This window comes from Bombina bombina, chromosome 7 (genome assembly GCF_027579735.1).
Source record: "Bombina bombina isolate aBomBom1 chromosome 7, aBomBom1.pri, whole genome shotgun sequence".
Taxonomy (NCBI): domain Eukaryota; kingdom Metazoa; phylum Chordata; class Amphibia; order Anura; family Bombinatoridae; genus Bombina; species Bombina bombina.
In genome coordinates this window covers 639335952-639363363 of record NC_069505.1, presented here as the reverse complement: position 1 = coordinate 639363363, position 27412 = coordinate 639335952, and the positions used below count along the sequence as shown (strand labels likewise).

General features: G+C 43.4%; 1 protein-coding gene across 1 annotated transcript in view; it reads left to right on the top strand.

Moving 5' to 3' along the window:
* SNRPD2 (small nuclear ribonucleoprotein D2 polypeptide) overlaps positions 1-11348 on the top strand; it is a 13646-nt gene extending 2298 nt beyond the window's left edge. The window contains exons 2-3 of the mRNA XM_053689225.1: positions 6617-6796; positions 10927-11348. Coding sequence (XP_053545200.1) covers positions 6617-6796; positions 10927-11101 — 355 coding nt within the window. The 3' untranslated portion in view covers positions 11102-11348. The remainder of the gene's footprint in view (positions 1-6616; positions 6797-10926) is intronic.
* The last annotated feature ends 16064 nt before the right edge of the window (positions 11349-27412 follow it).

Genomic DNA, 27412 nt, shown 5'->3' with positions numbered 1-27412 from the left:
TAGGCCTCACAGCATGTTATAGCTCCTAGCAACTGCTCCTTGTACCCTGTAGTACCTACTAACTGATAGTGTATATCCCATAGGCCTCACAGCATGTTATAGCTCCTAGCAACTGTACCCTGTAGTACCTAGTAACTGATAGTGTATATCCCATAGGCCTCACAGCATGTTATAGCTCCTAGCAACTGCCCCTTGTACCCTGTAGTATCTACTAACTGATAGTGTATATCCCATAGGCCTCACAGCATGTTATTGCTCCAAGCAACTGCCCCTTGTACCCTGTAGTACCTAGTAACTAACTGATAGTGTATATCCCATAGGCCTCACAGCATGTTATTGCTCCTAGCAACTGCCCCTTGTACCCTGTAGTACCTAGTAACTAACTGATAGTGTATATCCCATAGGCCTCACAGCATGTTATTGCTCCTAGCAACTGCCCCTTGTACCCTGTAGTACCTAGTAACTAACTGATAGTGTATATCCCATAGGCCTCTCAGCATGTTATTGTTCCTAGCAACTGCCCCCTCTAGTAACTAACTGATAGTGTATATCCCATAGGCCTAACAGCATGTTATTGCTCCTAGCAACTGCCCCCTGTAGTACCTAGTAACTAACTGATAGTGTATATCCCATAGGCCTCACAGCATGTTATAGCTCCTAGCAACTGTACCCTGTAGTACCTAGTAACTAACTGATAGTGTATATCCCATAGGCCTCACAGCATGTTATAGCTCCTAGCAACTGTACCCTGTAGTACCTAGTAACTGATAGTGTATATCCCATAGGCCTCACAGCATGTTATTGCTCCTAGCAACTGCCCCTTGTACCCTGTAGTACCTAGTAACTAACTGATAGTGTATATCCCATAGGCCTCACAGCATGTTATTGCTCCTAGCAACTGCCCCTTGTACCCTGTAGTACCTAGTAACTAACTGATAGTGTATATCCCATAGGCCTCACAGCATGTTATTGCTCCTAGCAACTGCCCCCTGTAGTACCTAGTAACTAACTGATAGTGTATATCCCATAGGCCTCTCAGCATGTTATTGCTCCTAGCAACTGCCCCCTGTAGTACCTAGTAACTAACTGATAGTGTATATCCCATAGGCCTCTCAGCATGTTATTGCTCCTAGCAACTGCCCCCTGTAGTACCTAGTAACTGATAGTGTATATCCCATAGGCCTCTCAGCATGTTATTGCTCCTAGCAACTGCCCCCTGTAGTACCTAGTAACTGATAGTGTATATCCCATAGGCCTCTCAGCATGTTATTGTTCCTAGCAACTGCCCCCTGTACCCTGTAGTACCTAGTAACTAACTGATAGTGTATATCCCATAGACCTCACAGCATGTTATTGCTCCTAGCAACTGCCCCTTGTAGTACCTAGTAACTAACTGATAGTGTATATCCCATAGACCTCACAGCATGTTATAGCTCCTAGCAACTGTACCCTGTAGTACCTAGTAACTAACTGATAGTGTATATCCCATAGGCCTCACAGCATGTTATTGCTCCTAGCAACTGCCCCTTGTACCCTGTAGTACCTAGTAACTGATAGTGTATATCCCATAGGCCTAACAGCATGTTATTGCTCCTAGCAACTGTACCCTGTACCACCTAGTAACTAACTGATAGTGTATATCCCATAGGCCTCACCGCATGTTATTGCTCCTAGCAACTGTACCCTGTAGTACCTAGTAACTAACTGATAGTGTATATCCCATAGGCCTCTCAGCATGTTATTGCTCCTAGCAACTGCCCCCTGTAGTACCTAGTAACTAACTGATAGTGTATATCCCATAGGCCTCACAGCATGTTATTGCTCCTAGCAACTGCCCCTTGTACCCTGTAGTACCTAGTAACTAACTGATAGTGTATATCTCATAGGCCTCACAGCATGTTATTGCTCCTAGCAACTGCCCCCTGTAGTACCTAGTAACTGATAGTGTATATCCCATAGGCCTCACAGCATGTTATAGCTCCCAGCAACTGTACCACCTAGTAACTAACTGATAGTGTATATCCCATAGGCCTCACAGCATGTTATTGCTCCTAGCAACTGTACCCCTGTACCCTGTAGTACCTAGTAACTAACTGATAGTGGGTATCCCATAGGCCTCTCAGCATGTTATTGTTCCTAGCAACTGCCCCCTGTAGTACCTAGTAACTAACTGATAGTGTATATCCCATAGGCCTAACAGCATGTTATTGCTCCTAGCAACTGCCCCCTGTAGTACCTAGTAACTGATAGTGTATATCCCATAGGCCTCACAGCATGTTATAGCTCCTAGCAACTGTACCCTGTAGTACCTAGTAACTAACTGATAGTGTATATCCCATAGGCCTCACAGCATGTTATAGCTCCTAGCAACTGTACCCTGTAGTACCTAGTAACTAACTGATAGTGTATATCCCATAGGCCTCACAGCATGTTATTGCTCCTAGCAACTGCCCCTTGTACCCTGTAGTACCTAGTAACTGATAGTGTATATCCCATAGGCCTCACAGCATGTTATTGCTCCTAGCAACTGCCCCTTGTACCCTGTAGTACCTAGTAACTGATAGTGTATATCCCATAGGCCTCACAGCATGTTTTTGCTCCTAGCAACTGCCCCTTGTACCCTGTAGTACCTAGTAACTAACTGATAGTGTATATCCCATAGGCCTCACAGCATGTTATTGCTCCTAGCAACTGCCCCCTGCAGTACCTAGTAACTAACTGATAGTGTATATCCCATAGGCCTCTCAGCATGTTATTGCTCCTAGCAACTGCCCCCTGTAGTACCTAGTAACTAACTGATAGTGTATATCCCATAGGCCTCTCAGCATGTTATTGCTCCTAGCAACTGCCCCCTGTAGTACCTAGTAACTAACTGATAGTGTATATCCCATAGGCCTCTCAGCATGTTATTGCTCCTAGCAACTGCCCCCTGTAGTACCTAGTAACTAACTGATAGTGTATATCCCATAGACCTCACAGCATGTTATTGCTCCTAGCAACTGCCCCTTGTAGTACCTAGTAACTAACTGATAGTGTATATCCCATAGGCCTAACAGCATGTTATTGCTCCTAGCAACTGTACCCTGTAGTACCTAGTAACTAACTGATAGTGTATATCCCATAGACCTCACAGCATGTTATTGCTCCTAGCAACTGCCCCCTGTAGTACCTAGTAACTAACTGATAGTGTATATCCCATAGGCCTCTCAGCATGTTATTGCTCCCAGCAACTGCCCCCTGTAGTACCTAGTAACTAACTGATAGTGTATATCCCATAGGCCTCTCAGCATGTTATTGCTCCCAGCAACTGCCCCCTGTAGTACCTAGTAACTAACTGATAGTGTATATCCTATAGGCCTCACAGCATGTTATTGCTCCTAGCAACTGCCCCTTGTACCCTGTAGTACCTAGTAACTAACTGATAGTGTATATCCCATAGGCCTAACAGCATGTTATTGCTCCTAGCAACTGTACCCCTGTACCCTGTAGTACCTAGTAACTAACTGATAGTGTATATCCCATAGGCCTCACAGCATGTTATTGCTCCTAGCAACTGTACCCCTGTACCCTGTAGTACCTAGTAACTAACTGATAGTGTATATCCCATAGGCCTAACAGCATGTTATTGCTCCTAGCAACTGCCCCTTGTACCCTGTAGTACCTAGTAACTAACAGTATATATCCCATAGGTCTCACAGCATGTTATAGCTCCTAGCAACCGCCCCCTGTACCCTATAGTACCTAGTAACTAACTGATAGTATATATCCCATAGGCCTCAGGCTCACAGCATGTTATTGCTCCTAGCAACTGCCCCCTGTACCCTATAGTACCTAGTAACTAACTGATAGTATATATCCCATAGGCCTCACAGCATGTTATTGCTCCTAGCAACTGCCCCCTGTAGTACCTAGTAACTAACTGATAGTGTATATCCCATAGGCCTCACAGCATGTTATAGCTCCTAGCAACTGTACCCTGTAGTACCTAGTAACTAAGTGATAGTGTATATCCCATAGGCCTCACAGCATGTTATAGCTCCTAGCAACTGTATCCTGTAGTACCTAGTAACTAAGTGATAGTGTATATCCCATAGGCCTCACAGCATGTTATTGCTCCTAGCAACTGTACCCTGTAGTACCTAGTAACTAACTGATAGTGTATATCCTATAGGCCTCACAGCATGTTATTGCTCCTAGCAACTGCCCCTTGTACCCTGTAGTACCTAGTAACTAACTGATAGTGTATATCCCATAGGCCTAACAGCATGTTATTGCTCCTAGCAACTGCCCCTTGTACCCTGTAGTACCTAGTAACTAACAGTATATATCCCATAGGTCTCACAGCATGTTATAGCTCCTAGCAACCGCCCCCTGTACCCTATAGTACCTAGTAACTAACTGATAGTATATATCCCATAGGCCTCACAGCATGTTTATAGCTCCTAGCAACTGCCCCCTGTAGTACCTAGTAACTAACTGATAGTATATATCCCATAGGCCTCACAGCATGTTATTGCTCCTAGCAACTGCCCCCTGTACCCTATAGTACCTAGTAACTAACTGATAGTATATATCCCATAGGCCTCACAGCATGTTATTGCTCCTAGCAACTGCCCCCTGTACCCTATAGTACCTAGTAACTAACTGATAGTATATATCCCATAGGCCTCACAGCATGTTATTGCTCCTAGCAACTGCCCCCTGTAGTACCTAGTAACTAACTGATAGTATATATCCCATAGGCCACAGCATGTTTATAGCTCCTAGCAACTGCCCCCTGTAGTACCTAGTAACTAACTGATAGTATATATCCCATAGGCCTCACAGCATGTTATTGCTCCTAGCAACTGCCCCCTGTAGTACCTAGTAACTAACTGATAGTATATATCCCATAGGCCACAGCATGTTTATAGCTCCTAGCAACTGCCCCCTGTAGTACCTAGTAACTAACTGATAGTATATATCCCATAGGCCTCACAGCATGTTATTGCTCCTAGCAACTGCCCCCTGTACCCTATAGTACCTAGTAACTAACTGATAGTATATATCCCATAGGCCTCACAGCATGTTATTGCTCCTAGCAACTGCCCCCTGTAGTACCTAGTAACTAACTGATACAGGCCCACTTATCAAGCTCCGTATGGAGCTTGAAGGGCCGTGTTTCTGGCGAGCCTTCAGACTCGCCAGAAACACAACTTATGAAGCAGCGGTCTAAAGACCGCTGCTCCATAACCCTGTCCGCCTGCTCTGAACAGGCGGACAGGAATCGCCAGACATCAACCCGATCGAATACGATCGGGTTGATTGACAGCTCCCTGCTGGCGGCCGATTGGCCGCGAGTCAGCAGGGGGCGGCGTTGCACCAGCAGCTCTTGTGAGCTGCTGGTGCAATGTTAAATGCGGAGAGCGTATTGCTCTCCGCATTTAGCGAGGTCTTGCGGACCTGATCCGCAGTGTCGGATCAGGTCCGCAAGCCCTTTGATAAATGGGCCTGATAGTATATATCCCATAGGCCACAGCATGTTTATAGCTCCTAGCAACTGCCCCCTGTAGTACCTAGTAACTGCTATTTGGAGTGGTAATCCCCCAGGCGCCTCTAGACGGAGGCAAAGGGGAATGGTGAAGTAGAAGAAATGAGTGAGAAAATTACTTGACACTTGTGGTGAATATTACTTCATACAATACAAATACTAAACACTCAGGTAAATGTTGCTTTACACAGTGAAATTTTACTTTACACAGTGAGATTAAAATTGACTTTAATGAACATTAGATAAAAAAATAGACAGATATTATGTATACAATAAAAATCGGCTAGTGCAGTTTAATAGTAAACTCCTAGGATTACATTAAAAAAACCTTCATGGATCCATGAGGAAAAAAATAATAAAAACATGCATAGATATCCACAGATTTACAGCAATAGTGATAATGCACTTTGACTGCGCTGAGTTAAAAGCATTAAAACCACTTGATTACAAACTGTCTTATGATAGACCAAAGTGTAAACAGGAATCTCGAAAAGACAAATAATTTCCAAAATGCCACTCGATGGTGGAGGACAGTACTGTGTAATAAAAAACAATATGGTGGTGAAAGACGGGGTGAATTAACTCCTTGTGGTGATAACTCCTTATGATAATAAAAACAACAATAATGCACAGAAAAAGAACAGTCCGCTGATAGATGTGAGATAAAAAATAACGTCAGTGAGTGATATCCAAATGAAACAAAATCTGTAAAAAATGTCAATAGGTGATATCCAAAAGGTAAAATGTCAGTGGGTGATATCCAATGAAAAAAAGTGAACAAGCGCAAAACTGCTAAACAAATCAAATCCTCAAAGTTCAAGTGATATGCGTGGGGATGTGTTTACAAAAATAAGGACAAATGTTAGAATTTCCCCAGAGGTGAAAAAATATAACATTTGTCCTTATTAGTAACTGCCCCCTGGCACCCTATCTGTCCTTGGTCATACATATCCCATGGGCCTGACAGCATGTTATTGCTCCTAGCAACTGCCCTGCTCTGGTACACCCCCCCCCCCCCTAGAAGGGGCTCTTTGGCTCTGGGGTTTGTCAAGCTCTGACATGGTTCCTTTTCCCTCCGTTTGCCAGGAGTCTGCTAAACAAGCCCAAGAGTGAGATGACCCCTGAGGAGCTTCAGAAGCGTGAGGAGGAGGAGTTTAACACAGGGCCACTTTCCGTACTGACACAGTCTGTGAAGAACAACACACAAGTCTTGATCAACTGCCGCAATAACAAGAAGCTTCTGGGGAGGGTCAAGGCCTTTGACAGGTAATGTAGTCAAGCTAGATACTGGCGAGGGGACAGGAGAGGGACAGCGCAGGGGAGGAAGGCTGAGGGGACAGGAGAGGGACAGCGCAGGGGAGGAAGGCTGAGGGGACAGGAGAGGGACAGCGCAGGGGAGGAAGGCTGAGGGGACAGGAGAGGGACAGCGCAGGGGAGGAAGGCTGAGGGGACAGGAGAGGGACAGCGCAGGGGAGGAAGGCTGAGGGGACAGGAGAGGGACAGCGCAGGGGAGGAAGGCTGAGGGGACAGGAGAGGGACAGCGCAGGGGAGGAAGGCTGAGGGGACAGGTGAGGGACAACGCAGGGGATGAAGGCTGAGGGGACGGTGATTGACAGCGCAGGGGAAGAAGGCTGAGGGAACTGGGAGGGACAGCGCAGGGTAGGAAGGCTGAGGGGACGGGGAGGGACAGAGCAGGGGAGGAAGGCTGAGGGGACAGGGGAGGGACAGCGCAGGGGAGGAAGGCTGAGGGGTCAGGGGTGGGACAGCACAGGGAAGGAAGGCTGAGGGGACGACAGCGCAGGGGAGGAAGGCTGAGGGGACAGGGGAGGGACAGCGCAGGGGAGGAAGGCTGAAGGGGTCAGGGGTGGGACAGCGCAGGGGAGGAAGGCTGAGGGAACGGGGAGGGACAGCGCAGGGGAAGAAGGCTGAGGGAACGGGGAGGGACAGCGCAGGGGAGGAAGGCTGAGGGAACGGGGAGGGACAGCGCAGGGGAGGAAGGCTGAGGGAACGGGGAGGAAGGCTGAGGGAACGGGGAGGGACAGCGCAGGGGAGGAAGGCTGAGGGGACAGGGGTGGGACAGCACAGGGAAGGAAGGCTGAGGGGACGACAGCGCAGGGGAGGAAGGCTGAGGGGACTGGGGGGGGGACAGCGCAGGGGAGGAAGGCTGAGGGGACTGGGGAGGGACAGCGCAGGGGAGGAATGCTGGGGGATCAGGGGTGGGACAGCGCAGGGGAGGAAGGCTGAGGGGACAGGAGAGGGACAGCGCAGGGGAGGAAGGCTGAGGGGACAGGTGAGGGACAGCGCAGGGGAGGAAGGCTGAGGGGGTCAGGGGTGGGACAGCGCAGGGGAGGAAGGCTGAGGGAACGGGGAGGGACAGCGCAGGGGAGGAAGGCTGAGGGAACGGGGAGGGACAGCGCAGGGGAGGAAGGCTGAGGGAACGGGGAGGGACAGCGCAGGGGAGGAAGGCTGAGGGGACAGGGGTGGGACAGGGAAGGAAGGCTGAGGGGACGACAGCGCAGGGGAGGAAGACTGAGGGGACTGGGGGGGGACAGCGCAGGGGAGGAAGGCTGAGGGGACTGGGGAGGGACAGCGCAGGGGAGGAAGGCTGAGGGATCAGGGGTGGGACAGCGCAGGGGAGGAAGGCTGAGGGGACAGGAGAGGGACAGCGCAGGGGAGGAAGGCTGAGGGGACAGGTGAGGGACAGCGCAGGGGAGGAAGGCTGAGGGGTCAGGGGTGGGACAGCGCAGGGGATGAAGGCTTAGGGGACGGGGAGGGACAGCGCAGGGGAGGAAGGCTGAGGGGTCAGGGGTGGGACAGCGCAGGGGAGGAAGGCTGAGGGGACAGGAGAGGGACAGCGCAGGGGAGGAAGGCTGAGGGGAAAGGTGAGGGACAGCGCAGGGGAGGAAGGCTGAGGGGAAAGGTGAGGGACAGCGCAGGGGAGGAAGGCTGAGGGGACAGGAGAGGGACAGCGCAGGGGAGGAAGGCTGAGGGGACAGGAGAGGGACAGCGCAGGGGAGGAAGGCTGAGGAGACAGGAGAGGGACAGGGCAGGGGAGGAAGGCTGAGGGGACAGGTGAGGGACAGCGCAGGGGAGGAAGGCTGAGGGGACGGTGAGGGACAGCGCAGGGGATGAAGGCTTAGGGGACGGGGAGGGACAGCGCAGGGGAGGAAGGCTGAGGGGTCAGGGGTGGGACAGCGCAGGGGAGGAAGGCTGAGGGGACAGGAGAGGGACAGCGCAGGGGAGGAAGGCTGAGGGGACAGGTGAGGGACAGCGCAGGGGAGGAAGGCTGAGGGGACAGGTGAGGGACAGCCCAGGGGAGGAAGGCTGAGGGGACAGGTGAGGGACAGCGCAGGGGAGGAAGGCTGAGGGGACGGGGAGGGACAGCGCAGGGGAGGAAGGCTGAGGGGTCAGGGGTGGGACAGCGCAGGGGAGGAAGGCTGAGGGGACAGAAGAGGGACAGCGCAGGGGAGGAAGGCTGAGGGGACAGGAGAGGGACAGGGGAGGAAGGCTGAGGGGTCAGGGGTGGGACAGCACAGGGAAGGCTGAGGGGACGACAGCGCAGGGGAGGAAGGCTGAGGGGACAGCGCAGGGGAGGAAGGCTGAGGGGACTGGGGAGGGACAGCGCAGGGGAGGAAGGCTGAGGGGTCAGGGGTGGGACAGCGCAGGGGAGGAAGGCTGAGGGGACAGGAGAGGGACAGCGCAGGGGAGGAAGGCTGAGGGGTCAGGGGTGGGACAGCACAGGGAAGGCTGAGGGGACGACAGCGCAGGGGAGGAAGGCTGAGGGGACGACAGCGCAGGGGAGGAAGGCTGAGGGGACGACAGCGCAGGGGAGGAAGGCTGAGGGGACGACAGCGCAGGGGAGGAAGGCTGAGGGGACAGGAGTGGGACAGCGCAGGGGAGGAAGGCTGAGGGGACAGGAGTGGGACAGCACAGGGAAGGAAGGCTGAGGGGACAGGTGGGGGACAGCGCAGGGGAGGAAGGCTGAGGGGACAGGTGGGGGACAGCGCAGGGGAGGAAGGCTGAGGGGTCAGGGGTGGGACAGCGCAGGGGAGGAAGGCTGAGGGGACGGGGAGGGACAGAGCAGGGGAGGAAGGCTGAGGGGACGGGGAGGGACAGAGCAGGGGAGGAAGGCTGAGGGGACGGGGAGGGACAGAGCAGGGGAGGAAGGCTGAGGGGACGGGGAGGGACAGAGCAGGGGAGGAAGGCTGAGGGGACAGGGGAGGGACAGCGCAGGGGAGGAAGGCTGAGGGGACGGGGAGGGACAGCGCAGGGGAGGAAGGCTGAGGGGACAGGTGGGGGACAGCGCAGGGGAGGAAGGCTGAGGGGTCAGGGGTGGGACAGCGCAGGGGAGGAAGGCTGAGGGGACGGGGAGGGACAGAGCAGGGGAGGAAGGCTGAGGGGACAGGGGAGGGACAGAGCAGGGGAGGAAGGCTGAGGGGACGGGGAGGGACAGAGCAGGGGAGGAAGGCTGAGGGGACGGGGAGGGACAGAGCAGGGGAGGAAGGCTGAGGGGACAGGGGAGGGACAGCGCAGGGGAGGAAGGCTGAGGGGACAGGGGAGGGACAGCGCAGGGGAGGAAGGCTGAGGGGACAGGTGAGGGACAACGCAGGGAAGGAAGGCTGAGGGGACGGGGAGGGACAGAGCAGGGGAGGAAGGCTGAGGGGACGGGGAGGGACAGCGCAGGGAAGGAAGGCTGAGGGGAGGGGGAGGGACAGAGCAGGGGAGGAAGGCTGAGGGGACGGGGAGGGACAGAGCAGGGGAGGAAGGCTGAGGGGACGGGGAGGGACAGAGCAGGGGAGGAAGGCTGAGGGGACGGGGAGGGACAGAGCAGGGCAGGAAGGCTGAGGGGACAGGGGAGGGACAGAGCAGGGCAGGAAGGCTGAGGGGACAGGGGAGGGACAGAGCAGGGGAGGAAGGCTGAGGGGACGGGGAGGGACAGAGCAGGGGAGGAAGGCTGAGGGGACGGGGAGGGACAGAGCAGGGGAGGAAGGCTGAGGGGACAGGGGAGGGACAGCGCAGGGGAGGAAGGCTGAGGGGTCAGGGGTAGGACAGCGCAGGGGAGGAAGGCTGAGGGGACGGGAGGGACAGCGCAGGGGAGGGAGGCAGAGGGGACAGGTGACAGCAAGGAACAGCGCACGGGAGGGCGGGATGCAGAGGGGAGTTTAATGTGGCGCTTATCCCCCGCCCCCCCCCGCACACACCGTAACGTGGCGCTTAGTCTCTACCCCCTGCATGCTCTGTAATGTGGCTCTTATTCTCCGCCCCCCCTGGACGCTCTGTAACGTGGCGCTTATCCCCCCCCCCCCCCCCACACACACACACTGTAACGTGGCGCTTAGTCTCTCCCCCCCCCCCTTGCACGCTCTGTAACGTGGCGCTTATTCTCCCCCCTGCAGACACTGTAACATGGTGCTGGAGAATGTCAAGGAGATGTGGACAGAAGTGCCCAAGAGTGGGAAGGGAAAGAAGAAATCTAAACCAGTCAATAAGGATCGTTACATCTCCAAGATGTTCCTACGTGGTGACAGCGTCATTGTTGTGCTGAGGAACCCTCTACTGGCTGGGAAGTGATGTCGCCTTGTTTCGCTCTGCCCCCTAGCTCTAACCCTGCTCTCCCTCTACCCTAGACACAAACTGTTCTCCTCCCCGATCAGTGTGACCACAGCAGTGACAGCGGGTTCTTTAAGACTCTAGTCCTCTGACAAGACGTGGATTTGCCACATGACATACCCCAGAGATGCTTAGTGGTACTAGGTTGTCCTTTGTTAATTATCTTTTAGTTTTGTTTTGTTTTTTTTAAATAAAGAAGTTTCCAGAATGTCGTCTTTTAAATGGGTGGTGTTTGTCTTGGGTTATTTCCACAGATTGCAGTTTTACCTAATCTTCCTCCTAGCTGATGTACTTTGCCTCGTGCAATAGCAGCCTTTGCCACTTACTTTTGCTTTTAGCTACTGCAACCTACTGACGCTTAATCTGTCCTGGCGCGGTTTGCCTCTTGCCCGTGCAGCCCACTGAAGATTAATCTGTCCTGGCGCGGTTGGCCTCTTGCCTGAGCAGCCCACTGGTGCTTAATCTGTCCTGGCGCGGTTGGCCTCTTGCCTGAGCAGCCCACTGGCGCTTAATCTGTCCTGGCGCGGTTGGCCTCTTGCCTGAGCAGCCCACTGGCGCTTAATCTGTCCTGGCGCGGTTGGCCTCTTGCCCGAGCAGCCCACTGACGCTTAATCTGTCCTGGCGCGGTTGGCCTCTTGCCCGAGCAGCCCACTGACGCTTAATCTGTCCTGGCGCGGTTGGCCTCTTGCCCGAGCAGCCCACTGACGCTTAATCTGTCCTGGCGCGGTTGGCCTCTTGCCCGAGCAGCCTACTGGCGCTTAATCTGTCCTGGCGCGGTTGGCCTCTTGCCCGTGCAGCCCACTGGCGATTAATCTGTCCTGGCGCGGTTGGCCTCTTGCCTGAGCAGCCCACTGATGCTTAATCTGTCCTGGCGCGGTTGGCCTCTTGCCTGAGCAGCCCACTGGCGCTTAATCTGTCCTGGCGCGGTTGGCCTCTTGCCTGAGCAGCCCACTGGCGCTTAATCTGTCCTGGCGCGGTTGGCCTCTTGCATCAAAAGAATACTGCTCCAGCTGCCTTATTTCTTAAAAAGGAGCTTTATTTATACATCAGGGTCCTCAGGCTTTTAGCAAACAACGTTTAGGGATTTACACAAGGTCCTTAGCCATGTTTGTTAGAAGCCTGAGGACCCTGATGTATAAAGGTCGTCTTTTTTTTTTTTTTTCAAAGGTGGCTGGAGCAGTATTTTAATGCATTTTGATGTGGCAGATCCAACTCCGTGCCCCTGTACAGAACAAATCGAAGTGGTAGAAAGGTGCACTGGCAAAACACCAGGACAAATCTACCGCTTGAATTTGTTCTGGTGTTTTTGCCTGCGCACCCTTCTACCACTTGTTTTGGTTTCAGTTTGTTGCGTTTCCCCCTTTGCGAGTGCAATCCTCTGCTGCTATTTGTTTTGTTAGCCCCCCCCCAGCACTCTTGTCTTTCTCTTTGATGCATCCGGCGTGACGCTGTACAAGTAAATACAGTGCCTCAGTCTTACAATAGGTCATTGTAATTGCTAAATGATGGCAGTAAATACCTCCCCCAGCGCAACCAAGTATTCTACTAGCTGCACTTGTAAAAACATCTGTAATAAAATTCCCTAGTCCCATTCCTCTCTAGTTAGTATTCTACTAGCTGCACTTAAAACATCTGAAATAAAATTCCCTAGTCCCATTCCTCTCTAGTTAGTAATGTACTAGCTGTACTTGTAAAAACAACTGAAATAAAATTCCCAAGTCCCATTCCTCTCTAGTTGGTATTCTACTAGCTGCACTTGTAATAACATCTGACATAAAATTCCCAAGTCCCATTCCTCTCTAGTTAGTAATGTACTAGCTGCACTTGTAAAAACATCTGAAATAAAATTCCCTAGTCCCATTCCTCTCTAGTTAGTAATGTACTAGCTGCACTTGTAAAAACATCTGACATAAAATTCCCAAGTCCCATTCCTCTCTAGTTAGTATTCTACTAGCTGCACTTGTAAAAACATCTGAAATAAAATTCCCTAGTCCCATTCCTCTCTAGTTAGTATTCTACTAGCTGCACTTGTAAAAACATCTGAAATAAAATTCCCTAGTCCCATTCCTCTCTAGTTAGTATTCTACTAGCTGCACTTAAAACATCTGAAATAAAATTCCCTAGTCCCATTCCTCTCTAGTTAGTAATGTACTAGCTGTACTTGTAAAAACAACTGAAATAAAATTCCCAAGTCCCATTCCTCTCTAGTTGGTATTCTACTAGCTGCACTTGTAATAACATCTGACATAAAATTCCCAAGTCCCATTCCTCTCTAGTTAGTAATGTACTAGCTGCACTTGTAAAAACATCTGAAATAAAATTCCCTAGTCCCATTCCTCTCTAGTTAGTAATGTACTAGCTGCACTTGTAAAAACATCTGACATAAAATTCCCAAGTCCCATTCCTCTCTAGTTAGTATTCTACTAGCTGCACTTGTAAAAACATCTGAAATAAAATTCCCTAGTCCCATTCCTCTCTAGTTAGTAATGTACTAGCTGCACTTGTAAAAACATCTGAAATAAAATTCCCTAGTCCCATTCCTCTCTAGTTAGTATTCTACTAGCTGCACTTGTAAAAACATCTGAAATAAAATTCCCTAGTCCCATTCCTCTCTAGTTAGCAATGTACTAGCTGCACTTGTAAAAACATCTGAAATAAAATTCCCAAGTCCCATTCCTCTCTAGTTAGTATTCTACTAGCTGCACTTAAAACATCTGAAATAAAATTCCCTAGTCCCATTCCTCTCTAGTTAGTATTCTACTAGCTGCACTTAAAACATCTGAAATAAAATTCCCAAGTCCCATTCCTCTCTAGTTAGTATTCTACTAGCTGCACTTAAAACATCTGAAATAAAATTCCCTAGTCCCATTCCTCTCTAGTTAGTATTCTACTAGCTGCACTTGTAAAAACATCTGAAATAAAATTCCCAAGTCCCATTCCTCTCTAGTTAGTATTCTACTAGCTGCACTTAAAACATCTGAAATAAAATTCCCAAGTCCCATTCCTCTCTAGTTAGTAATGTACTAGCTGCACTTGTAAAAACATCTGAAATAAAATGCCCTAGTCCCATTCCTCTCTAGTTAGTAATGTACTAGCTGCACTTGTAAAAACATCTGAAATAACATTCCCTAGTCCCATTCCTCTCTAGTTAGTATTCTACTAGCTGCACTTGTAAAAACATCTGAAATAAAATTCCCAAGTCCCATTCCTCCCTAGTTAGTATTGTACTAGCTGCACTTGTAAAAACATCTGAAATAAAATTCCCTAGTCCCATTCCTCTCTAGTTAGTATTCTACTAGCTGCACTTGTAAAAACATCTGAAATAAAATTCCCTAGTCCCATTCCTCTCTAGTTAGTATTCTACTAGCTGCACTTGTAAAAACATCTGAAATAAAATTCCCTAGTCCCATTCCTCTTTAGTTAGTAATGTACTAGCTGCACTTGTAAAAACATCTGAAATAAAATTCCCTAGTCCCATTCCTCTCTAGTTAGTATTCTACTAGCTGCACTTGTAAAAACATCTGAAATAAAATTCCCAAGTCCCATTCCTCTCTAGTTAGTAATGTACTAGCTGCACTTATAAAAACATCTGAAATAAAATTCCCAAGTCCCATTCCTCTCTAGTTAGTAATGTACTAGCTGCACTTGTAAAAACATCTGAAATAAAATTCCCTAGTCCCATTCCTCTCTAGTTAGTAATGTACTAGCTGCACTTGTAAAAACATCTGAAATAAAATTCCCTAGTCCCATTCCTCTATAGTTAGTATTCTACTAGTTGCACTTGTAAAAACATCTGAAATAAAATTCCCTAGTCCCATTCCTCTCTAGTTAGTAATGTACTAGCTGCACTTGTAAAAACATCTGAAATAAAATTCCCTAGTCCCATTCCTCTCTAGTTAGTAATGTACTAGCTGCACTTGTAAAAACATCTGAAATAAAATTCCCTAGTCCCATTCCTCTATAGTTAGTATTCTACTAGTTGCACTTGTAAAAACATCTGAAATAAAATTCCCTAGTCCCATTCCTCTCTAGTTAGTAATGTACTAGCTGCACTTGTAAAAACATCTGAAATAAAATTCCCTAGTCCCATTCCTCTATAGTTAGTAATGTACTAGCTGCACTTGTAAAAACATCTGAAATAAAATTCCCAAGTCCCATTCCTCTCTAGTTAGTATTCTACTAGCTGCACTTGTAAAAACATCTGAAATAAAATTCCCAAGTCCCATTCCTCTCTAGTTAGTATTCTACTTGCTGCACTTGTAAAAACATCTGAAATAAAATTCCCTAGTCCCATTCCTCTCTAGTTAGTATTCTACTAGCTGCACTTGTAAAAACATCTGAAATAAAATTCCCAAGTCCCATTCCTCTCTAGTTAGTATTCTACTAGCTGCACTTGTAAAAACACCTGAAATAAAATTCCCTAGTCCCATTCCTCTCTAGTTAGTATTCTACTTGCTGCACTTGTAAAAACATCTGAAATAAAATTCCCTAGTCCCATTCCTCTCTAGTTAGTAATGTACTAGCTGCACTTGTAAAAACATCTGAAATAAAATTCCCAAGTCCCATTCCTCTCTAGTTAGTATTCTACTAGCTGCACTTGTAAAAACATCTGAAATAAAATTCCCTAGTCCCATTCCTCTCTAGTTAGTATTCTACTAGCTGCACTTAAAACATCTGAAATAAAATTCCCTAGTCCCATTCCTCTCTAGTTAGTATTCTACTAGCTGCACTTGTAAAAACATCTGAAATAAAATTCCCTAGTCCCATTCCTCTCTAGTTAGTATTCTACTAGCTGCACTTGTAAAAACATCTGAAATAAAATTCCCAAGTCCCATTCCTCTCTAGTTAGTATTCTACTAGCTGCACTTGTAAAAACATCTGAAATAAAATTCCCAAGTCCCATTCCTCTCTAGTTAGTAATGTACTAGCTGCACTTATAAAAACATCTGAAATAAAATTCCCAAGTCCCATTCCTCTCTAGTTAGTATTCTACTAGCTGCACTTGTAAAAACATCTGAAATAAAATTCCCTAGTCCCATTCCTCTTTAGTTAGTATTCTACTAGCTGCACTTGTAAAAACATCTGAAATAAAATTCCCTAGTCCCATTCCTCTCTAGTTAGTAATGTACTAGCTGCACTTGTAAAAACATCTGAAATAAAATTCCCTAGTCCCATTCCTCTCTAGTTAGTAATGTACTAGCTGCACTTGTAAAAACATCTGAAATAAAATTCCCTAGTCCCATTCCTCTCTAGTTAGTAATGTACTAGCTGCACTTGTAAAAACATCTGAAATAAAATTCCCAAGTCCCATTCCTCTCTAGTTAGTAATGTACTAGCTGCACTTGTAAAATCATCTGAAATAAAATTCCCTAGTCCCATTCCTCTCTAGTTAGTATTCTACTAGCTGAACTTGTAAAAACATCTGAAATAAAATTCCCTAGTCCCATTCCTCTCTAGTTAGTATTCTACTAGCTGAACTTGTAAAAACATCTGAAATAAAATTCCCAAGTCCCATTCCTCTCTAGTTAGTAATGTACTAGCTGCACTTGTAAAAACATCTGAAATAAAATTCCCAAGTCCCATTCCTCTCTAGTTAGTATTCTACTAGCTGCACTTGTAAAAACATCTGAAATAAAATTCCCTAGTCCCATTCCTCTTTAGTTAGTATTCTACTAGCTGCACTTGTAAAAACTTCTGAAATAAAATTCCCTAGTCCCATTCCTCTCTAGTAATGTACTAGCTGCACTTGTAAAAACATCTGAAATAAAATTCCCTAGTCCCATTCCTCTTTAGTTAGTATTCTACTAGCTGCACTTGTAAAAACATCTGACATAAAATTCCCAAGTCCCATTCCTCTCTAGTTAGTATTCTACTAGCTGCACTTGTAAAAACATCTGAAATAAAATTCCCTAGTCCCATTCCTCTCTAGTTAGTAATGTACTAGCTGCACTTGTAAAAACATCTGAAATAAAATTCCCTAGTCCCATTCCTCTATAGTTAGTATTCTACTAGTTGCACTTGTAAAAACATCTGAAATAAAATTCCCTAGTCCCATTCCTCTCTAGTAATGTACTAGCTGCACTTGTAAAAACATCTGAAATAAAATTCCCTAGTCCCATTCCTCTCTAGTTAGTAATGTACTAGCTGCACTTGTAAAAACATCTGAAATAAAATTCCCAAGTCCCATTCCTCTATAGTTAGTAATGTACTAGCTGCACTTGTAAAAACATCTGAAATAAAATTCCCTAGTCCCATTCCTCTCTAGTTAGTATTCTACTAGCTGCACTTGTAAAAACACCTGAAATAAAATTCCCAAGTCCCATTCCTCTCTAGTTAGTATTCTACTAGCTGCACTTGTAAAAACATCTGAAATAAAATTCCCAAGTCCCATTCCTCTCTAGTTAGTAATGTACTAGCTGCACTTGTAAAAACATCTGAAATAAAATTCCCAAGTCCCATTCCTCTCTAGTTAGTATTCTACTAGTTGCACTTGTAAAAACATCTGAAATAAAATTCCCTAGTCCCATTCCTCTCTAGTTAGTAATGTACTAGCTGCACTTGTAAAAACATCTGAAATAAAATTCCCTAGTCCCATTCCTCTCTAGTTAGTAATGTACTAGCTGCACTTGTAAAAACATCTGAAATAAAATTCCCTAGTCCCATTCCTCTATAGTTAGTATTCTACTAGTTGCACTTGTAAAAACATCTGAAATAAAATTCCCTAGTCCCATTCCTCTCTAGTTAGTAATGTACTAGCTGCACTTGTAAAAACATCTGAAATAAAATTCCCTAGTCCCATTCCTCTCTAGTTAGTAATGTACTAGCTGCACTTGTAAAAACATCTGAAATAAAATTCCCTAGTCCCATTCCTCTATAGTTAGTAATGTACTAGCTGCACTTGTAAAAACATCTGAAATAAAATTCCCTAGTCCCATTCCTCTCTAGTTAGTATTCTACTCGCTGCACTTGTAAAAACATCTGAAATAAAATTCCCAAGTCCCATTCCTCTCTAGTTAGTATTCTACTAGCTGCACTTGTAAAAACATCTGAAATAAAATTCCCAAGTCCCATTCCTCTCTAGTTAGTAATGTACTAGCTGCACTTGTAAAAACATCTGAAATAAAATTCCTTAGTCCCATTCCTCTCTAGTTAGTATTCTACTAGCTGCACTTGTAAAAACATCTGAAATAAAATTCCCTAGTCCCATTCCTCTCTAGTTAGTATTCTACTAGCTGCACTTGTAAAAACATCTGAAATAAAATTCCCTAGTCCCATTCCTCTCTAGTTAGTATTCTACTAGCTGCACTTGTAAAAACATCTGAAATAAAATTCCCAAGTCCCATTCCTCTCTAGTTAGTATTCTACTAGCTGCACTTGTAAAAACATCTGAAATAAAATTCCCAAGTCCCATTCCTCTCTAGTTAGTAATGTACTAGCTGCACTTGTAAAAACATCTGAAATAAAATTCCCTAGTCCCATTCCTCTCTAGTTAGTATTCTACTAGCTGAACTTGTAAAAACATCTGAAATAAAATTCCCTAGTCCCATTCCTCTCTAGTTAGTATTCTACTAGCTGAACTTGTAAAAACATCTGAAATAAAATTCCCAAGTCCCATTCCTCTCTAGTTAGTAATGTACTAGCTGCACTTGTAAAAACATCTGAAATAAAATTCCCTAGTCCCATTCCTCTCTAGTAATGTACTAGCTGCACTTGTAAAAACATCTGAAATAAAATTCCCTAGTCCCATTCCTCTTTAGTTAGTATTCTACTAGCTGCACTTGTAAAAACATCTGACATAAAATTCCCAAGTCCCATTCCTCTCTAGTTAGTATTCTACTAGCTGCACTTGTAAAAACATCTGAAATAAAATTCCCTAGTCCCATTCCTCTCTAATTAGTAATGTACTAGCTGCACTTGTAAAAACATCTGAAATAAAATTCCCTAGTCCCATTCCTCTATAGTTAGTATTCTACTAGTTGCACTTGTAAAAACATCTGAAATAAAATTCCCTAGTCCCATTCCTCTCTAGTTAGTAATGTACTAGCTGCACTTGTAAAAACATCTGAAATAAAATTCCCAAGTCCCATTCCTCTCTAGTTAGTAATGTACTAGCTGCACTTGTAAAAACATCTGAAATAAAATTCCCTAGTCCCATTCCTCTATAGTTAGTAATGTACTAGCTGCACTTGTAAAAACATCTGAAATAAAATTCCCTAGTCCCATTCCTCTCTAGTTAGTATTCTACTAGCTGCACTTGTAAAAACACCTGAAATAAAATTCCCTAGTCCCATTCCTCTCTAGTTAGTATTCTACTCGCTGCACTTGTAAAAACATCTGAAATAAAATTCCCAAGTCCCATTCCTCTCTAGTTAGTATTCTACTAGCTGCACTTGGGAATTTTATTTCAGATGTTTTTACAAGTGCAGCTAGTAGAATACTAACTAGAGAGGAATGGGACTTGGGAATTTTATTTCAGATGTTTTTACAAGTGCAGCTAGTAGAATACTAACTAGAGAGGAATGGGACTTGGGAATTTTATTTCAGATGTTTTTACAAGTGCAGCTAGTAGAATACTAACTAGAGAGGAATGGGACTAGGGAATTTTATTTCAGATGTTTTAAGTGCAGCTAGTAGAATACTAACTAGAGAGGAATGGGACTAGGGAATTTTATTTCAGATGTTTTTACAAGTGCAGCTAGTACATTACTAACTAGAGAGGAATGGGACTAGGGAATTTTATTTCAGATGTTTTTACAAGTGCAGCTAGTAGAATACTAACTAGAGAGGAATGGGACTAGGGAATTTTATTTCAGATGTTTTTACAAGTGCAGCTAGTAGAATACTAACTAGAGAGGAATGGGACTTGGGAATTTTATTTCAGATGTTTTTACAAGTGCAGCTAGTAGAATACTAACTAGAGAGGAATGGGACTAGGGAATTTTATTTCAGATGTTTTTACAAGTGCAGCTAGTAGAATACTAACTAGAGAGGAATGAAACTTGGGAATTTTATTTCAGATGTTTTTACAAGTGCAGCTAGTACATTACTAACTAGAGAGGAATGGGACTTGGGAATTTTATTTCAGATGTTTTTACAAGTCCCATTCCTCTCTAGTTAGTAATGTACTAGCTGCACTTGTAAAAACATCTGAAATAAAATTCCCAAGTCCCATTCCTCTCTAGTTAGTATTCTACTAGCTGCACTTAAAACATCTGAAATAAAATTCCCTAGTCCCATTCCTCTCTAGTTAGTATTCTACTAGCTGCACTTGTAAAAACATCTGAAATAAAATTCCCAAGTCCCATTCCTCTCTAGTTAGTATTCTACTAGCTGCACTTGTAAAAACATCTGAAATAAAATTCCCAAGTCCCATTCCTCTCTAGTTAGTAATGTACTAGCTGCACTTATAAAAACATCTGAAATAAAATTCCCAAGTCCCATTCCTCTCTAGTTAGTAATGTACTAGCTGCACTTGTAAAAACATCTGAAATAAAATTCCCTAGTCCCATTCCTCTCTAGTTAGTATTCTACTAGCTGAACTTGTAAAAACATCTGAAATAAAATTCCCTAGTCCCATTCCTCTCTAGTTAGTATTCTACTAGCTGAACTTGTAAAAACATCTGAAATAAAATTCCCAAGTCCCATTCCTCTCTAGTTAGTAATGTACTAGCTGCACTTGTAAAAACATCTGAAATAAAATTCCCTAGTCCCATTCCTCTCTAGTTAGTATTCTACTAGCTGCACTTGTAAAAACATCTGACATAAAATTCCCTAGTCCCATTCCTCTCTAGTTAGTATTCTACTAGCTGCACTTGTAAAAACATCTGAAATAAAATTCCCTAGTCCCATTCCTCTTTAGTTAGTATTCTACTAGCTGCACTTGTAAAAACTTCTGAAATAAAATTCCCTAGTCCCATTCCTCTCTAGTAATGTACTAGCTGCACTTGTAAAAACATCTGAAATAAAATTCCCTAGTCCCATTCCTCTTTAGTTAGTATTCTACTAGCTGCACTTGTAAAAACATCTGACATAAAATTCCCAAGTCCCATTCCTCTCTAGTTAGTATTCTACTAGCTGCACTTGTAAAAACATCTGACATAAAATTCCCAAGTCCCATTCCTCTCTAGTTAGTAATGTACTAGCTGCACTTGTAAAAACATCTGAAATAAAATTCCCTAGTCCCATTCCTCTATAGTTAGTATTCTACTAGTTGCACTTGTAAAAACATCTGAAATAAAATTCTAGTCCCATTCCTCTCTAGTTAGTAATGTACTAGCTGCACTTGTAAAAACATCTGAAATAAAATTCCCTAGTCCCATTCCTCTCTAGTTAGTAATGTACTAGCTGCACTTGTAAAAACATCTGAAATAAAATTCCCTAGTCCCATTCCTCTATAGTTAGTATTCTACTAGTTGCACTTGTAAAAACATCTGAAATAAAATTCCCTAGTCCCATTCCTCTATAGTTAGTAATGTACTAGCTGCACTTGTAAAAACATCTGAAATAAAATTCCCTAGTCCCATTCCTCTCTAGTTAGTATTCTACTAGCTGCACTTGTAAAAACACCTGAAATAAAATTCCCTAGTCCCATTCCTCTCTAGTTAGTATTCTACTCGCTGCACTTGTAAAAACATCTGAAATAAAATTCCCAAGTCCCATTCCTCTTTAGTTAGTATTCTACTAGCTGCACTTGTAAAAACATCTGAAATAAAATTCCCTAGTCCCATTCCTCTCTAGTAATGTACTAGCTGCACTTGTAAAAACATCTGAAATAAAATTCCCTAGTCCCATTCCTCTTTAGTTAGTATTCTACTAGCTGCACTTGTAAAAACATCTGACATAAAATTCCCAAGTCCCATTCCTCTCTAGTTAGTATTCTACTAGCTGCACTTGTAAAAACATCTGAAATAAAATTCCCTAGTCCCATTCCTCTCTAGTTAGTAATGTACTAGCTGCACTTGTAAAAACATCTGAAATAAAATTCCCTAGTCCCATTCCTCTATAGTTAGTATTCTACTAGTTGCACTTGTAAAAACATCTGAAATAAAATTCCCTAGTCCCATTCCTCTCTAGTTAGTAATGTACTAGCTGCACTTGTAAAAACATCTGAAATAAAATTCCCTAGTCCCATTCCTCTATAGTTAGTAATGTACTAGCTGCACTTGTAAAAACATCTGAAATAAAATTCCCTAGTCCCATTCCTCTCTAGTTAGTATTCTACTAGCTGCACTTGTAAAAACATCTGAAATAAAATTCCCAAGTCCCATTCCTCTCTAGTTAGTATTCTACTAGCTGCACTTGTAAAAACATCTGAAATAAAATTCCCTAGTCCCATTCCTCTCTAGTTAGTATTCTATTAGCTGCACTTAAAACAACTGAAATAAAATTCCCTAGTCCCATTCCTCTCTAGTTAGTATTCTATTAGCTGCACTTAAAACAACTGAAATAAAATTCCCAAGTCCCATTCCTCTCTAGTTAGTATTCTACTAGCTGCACTTGTAAAAACATCTGAAATAAAATTCCCTAGTCCCATTCCTCTATAGTTAGTAATGTACTAGCTGCACTTGTAAAAACATCTGAAATAAAATTCCCTAGTCCCATTCCTCTCTAGTTAGTATTCTACTAGCTGCACTTGTAAAAACAACTGAAATAAAATTCCCTAGTCCCATTCCTCTCTAGTTAGTATTCTACTAGCTGCACTTGTAAAAACATCTGAAATAAAATTCCCTAGTCCCATTCCTCTCTAGTTAGTATTCTACTAGCTGCACTTGTAAAAACATCTGAAATAAAATTCCCTAGTCCCATTCCTCTCTAGTTAGTATTCTACTAGCTGCACTTGTAAAAACATCTGAAATAAAATTCCCTAGTCCCATTCCTCTCTAGTTAGTATTCTACTAGCTGCACTTGTATAAACATCTGAAATAAAATTCCCTAGTCCCATTCCTCTCTAGTTAGTAATGTACTAGCTGCGCTTGTAAAAACATCTGAAATAAAATTCCCTAGTCCCATTCCTCTTTAGTTAGTAATGTACTAGCTGCGCTTGTAAAAACATCTGAAATAAAATTCCCAAGTCCCATTCCTCTCTAGTTAGTAATGTACTAGCTGCACTTGTAAAAACATCTGAAATAAAATTCCCTAGTCCCATTCCTCTCTAGTTAGTATTCTACTAGCTGCACTTGTAAAAACATCTGAAATAAAATTCCCTAGTCCCATTCCTCTTTAGTTAGTATTCTACTAGCTGCACTTGTAAAAACATCTGAAATAAAATTCCCATGTCCCATTCCTCTCTAGTTAGCAATGTACTAGCTGCACTTGTAAAAACATCGGAAATAAAATTCCCTAGTCCCATTCCTCTCTAGTTAGTATTCTACTAGCTGCACTTGTAAAAACATCTGAAATAAAATTCCCTAGTCCCATTCCTCTCTAGTTAGTAATGTACTAGCTGCGCTTGTAAAAACATCTGAAATAAAATTCCCTAGTCCCATTCCTCTTTAGTTAGTAATGTACTAGCTGCGCTTGTAAAAACATCTGAAATAAAATTCCCTAGTCCCATTCCTCTCTAGTTAGTATTCTACTAGCTGCACTTGTAAAAAACATCTGAAATAAAATTCCCAAGTCCCATTCCTCTCTAGTTAGTAATGTACTAGCTGCACTTGTAAAAACATCTGAAATAAAATTCCCAAGTCCCATTCCTCTCTAGTTAGTAATGTACTAGCTGCACTTGTAAAAACATCTGAAATAAAATTCCCTAGTCCCATTCCTATTTAGTTAGTAATGTACTAGCTGCACTTGTAAAAACATCTGAAATAAAATTTCCAAGTCCCATTCCTCTCTAGTTAGTATTCTACTAGCTGCACTTGTAAAAACATCTGAAATTAAATTCCCTAGTCCCATTCCTCTTTAGTTAGTATTCTACTAGCTGCACTTGTAAAAACATCTGAAATAAAATTCCCTAGTCCCATTCCTCTTTAGTTAGTATTCTACTAGCTGCACTTGTAAAAACATCTGAAATAAAATTCCCTAGTCCCATTCCTCTCTAGTTAGTAATGTACTAGCTGCACTTGTAAAAACATCTGAAATAAAATTCCCTAGTCCCATTCCTCTCTAGTTAGTATTCTACTAGCTGCACTTGTAAAAACATCTGAAATAAAATTCCCTAGTCCCATTCCTCTCTAGTTAGTATTCTACTAGCTGCACTTGTAAAAACATCTGAAATAAAATTCCCTAGTCCCATTCCTCTCTAGTTAGTATTCTACTAGCTGCACTTGTAAAAACATCTGAAATAAAATTCCCTAGTCCCATTCCTCTCTAGTTAGTATTCTACTAGCTGCACTTGTAAAAACATCTGAAATAAAATTCCCTAGTCCCATTCCTCTCTAGTTAGTATTCTACTAGCTGCACTTGTAAAAACATCTGAAATAAAATTCCCAAGTCCCATTCCTCTCTAGTTAGTATTCTACTAGCTGCACTTGTAAAAACATCTGAAATAAAATTCCCTAGTCCCATTCCTCTCTAGTTAGTATTCTACTAGCTGCACTTGTAAAAACATCTGAAATAAAATTCCCTAGTCCCATTCCTCTCTAGTTAGTAATGTACTAGCTGCACTTGTAAAAACATCTGAAATAAAATTCCCTAGTCCCATTCCTCTCTAGTTAGTATTCTACTAGCTGCACTTGTAAAAACATCTGAAATAAAATTCCCTAGTCCCATTCCTCTTTAGTTAGTATTCTACTAGCTGCACTTGTAAAAACATCTGAAATAAAATTCCCTAGTCCCATTCCTCTCTAGTTAGTATTCTACTAGCTGCACTTGTAAAAACATCTGAAATAAAATTCCCTAGTCCCATTCCTCTCTAGTTAGTAATGTACTAGCTGCACTTGTAAAAACATCTGAAATAAAATTCCCTAGTCCCATTCCTCTCTAGTTAGTATTCTACTAGCTGCACTTGTAAAAACATCTGAAATAAAATTCCCAAGTCCCATTCCTCTCTAGTTAGTATTCTACTAGCTGCACTTGTAAAAACATCTGAAATAAAATTCCCTAGTCCCATTCCTCTCTAGTTAGTATTCTACTAGCTGCACTTGTAAAAACATCTGAAATAAAATTCCCTAGTCCCATTCCTCTCTAGTTAGTATTCTACTAGCTGCACTTGTAAAAACATCTGAAATAAAATTCCCTAGTCCCATTCCTCTCTAGTTAGTATTCTACTAGCTGCACTTGTAAAAACATCTGAAATAAAATTCCCAAGTCCCATTCCTCTCTAGTTAGTATTCTACTAGCTGCACTTGTAAAAACATCTGAAATAAAATTCCCTAGTCCCATTCCTCTCTAGTTAGTAATGTACTAGCTGCACTTGTAAAAACATCTGAAATAAAATTCCCTAGTCCCATTCCTCTCTAGTTAGTATTCTACTAGCTGCACTTGTAAAAACATCTGAAATAAAATTCCCTAGTCCCATTCCTCTCTAGTTAGTATTCTACTAGCTGCACTTGTAAAAACATCTGAAATAAAATTCCCTAGTCCCATTCCTCTCTAGTTAGTATTCTACTAGCTGCACTTGTAAAAACATCTGAAATAAAATTCCCTAGTCCCATTCCTCTCTAGTTAGTATTCTACTAGCTGCACTTGTAAAAACATCTGAAATAAAATTCCCAAGTCCCATTCCTCTCTAGTTAGTAATGTACTAGCTGCACTTGTAAAAACATCTGAAATAAAATTCCCTAGTCCCATTCCTCTCTAGTTAGTATTCTTCTAGCTGCACTTGTAAAAACATCTGAAATAAAATTCCCTAGTCCCATTCCTCTCTAGTTAGTATTCTACTAGCTTCACTTGTAAAAACATCTGAAATAAAATTCCCAAGTCCCATTCCTCTCTAGTTAGTATTCTACTAGCTGCACTTGTAAAAACATCTGAAATAAAATTCCCTAGTCCCATTCCTCTCTAGTTAGTAATGTACTAGCTGCACTTGTAAAAACATCTGAAATAAAATTCCCTAGTCCCATTCCTCTTTAGTTAGTAATGTACTAGCTGCACTTATAAAAACATCTGAAATAAAATTCCCAAGTCCCATTCCTCTCTAGTTAGTATTCTACTAGCTGCACTTGTAAAAACATCTGAAATAAAATTCCCTAGTCCCATTCCTCTCTAGTTAGTAATGTACTAGCTGCACTTGTAAAAACATCTGAAATAAAATTCCCAAGTCCCATTCCTCTCTAGTTAGTATTCTACTAGCTGCACTTGTAAAAACATCTGAAATAAAATTCCCAAGTCCCATTCCTCTCTAGTTAGTATTCTACTAGCTGCACTTGTAAAAACATCTGAAAAAAATTCCCTAGTCCCATTCCTCTCTAGTTAGTAATGTACTAGCTGCACTTGTAAAAACATCTGAAATAAAATTCCCTAGTCCCATTCCTCTCTAGTTAGTATTCTACTAGCTGCACTTGTAAAAACATCTGAAATAAAATTCCCTAGTCCCATTCCTCTCTAGTTAGTATTCTACTAGCTGCACTTGTAAAAACATCTGAAATAAAATTCCCTAGTCCCATTCCTCTCTAGTTAGTATTCTACTAGCTGCACTTGTAAAAACATCTGAAATAAAATTCCCTAGTCCCATTCCTCTCTAGTTAGTATTCTACTAGCTGCACTTGTAAAAACATCTGAAATAAAATTCCCAAGTCCCATTCCTCTCTAGTTAGTATTCTACTAGCTGCACTTGTAAAAACATCTGAAATAAAATTCCCTAGTCCCATTCCTCTCTAGTTAGTAATGTACTAGCTGCACTTGTAAAAACATCTGAAATAAAATTCCCTAGTCCCATTCCTCTTTAGTTAGTAATGTACTAGCTGCACTTGTAAAAACATCTGAAATAAAATTCCCTAGTCCCATTCCTCTCTAGTTAGTATTCTACTAGCTGCACTTGTAAAAACATCTGAAATAAAATTCCCTAGTCCCATTCCTCTCTAGTTAGTATTCTACTAGCTGCACTTGTAAAAACATCTGAAATAAAATTCCCTAGTCCCATTCCTCTCTAGTTAGTAATGTACTAGCTGCACTTGTAAAAACATCTGAAATAAAATTCCCTAGTCCCATTCCTCTCTAGTTAGTATTCTACTAGCTGCACTTGTAAAAACATCTGAAATAAAATTCCCTAGTCCCATTCCTCTCTAGTTAGTATTCTACTAGCTGCACTTGTAAAAACATCTGAAATAAAATTCCCTAGTCCCATTCCTCTCTAGTTAGTATTCTACTAGCTGCACTTGTAAAAACATCTGA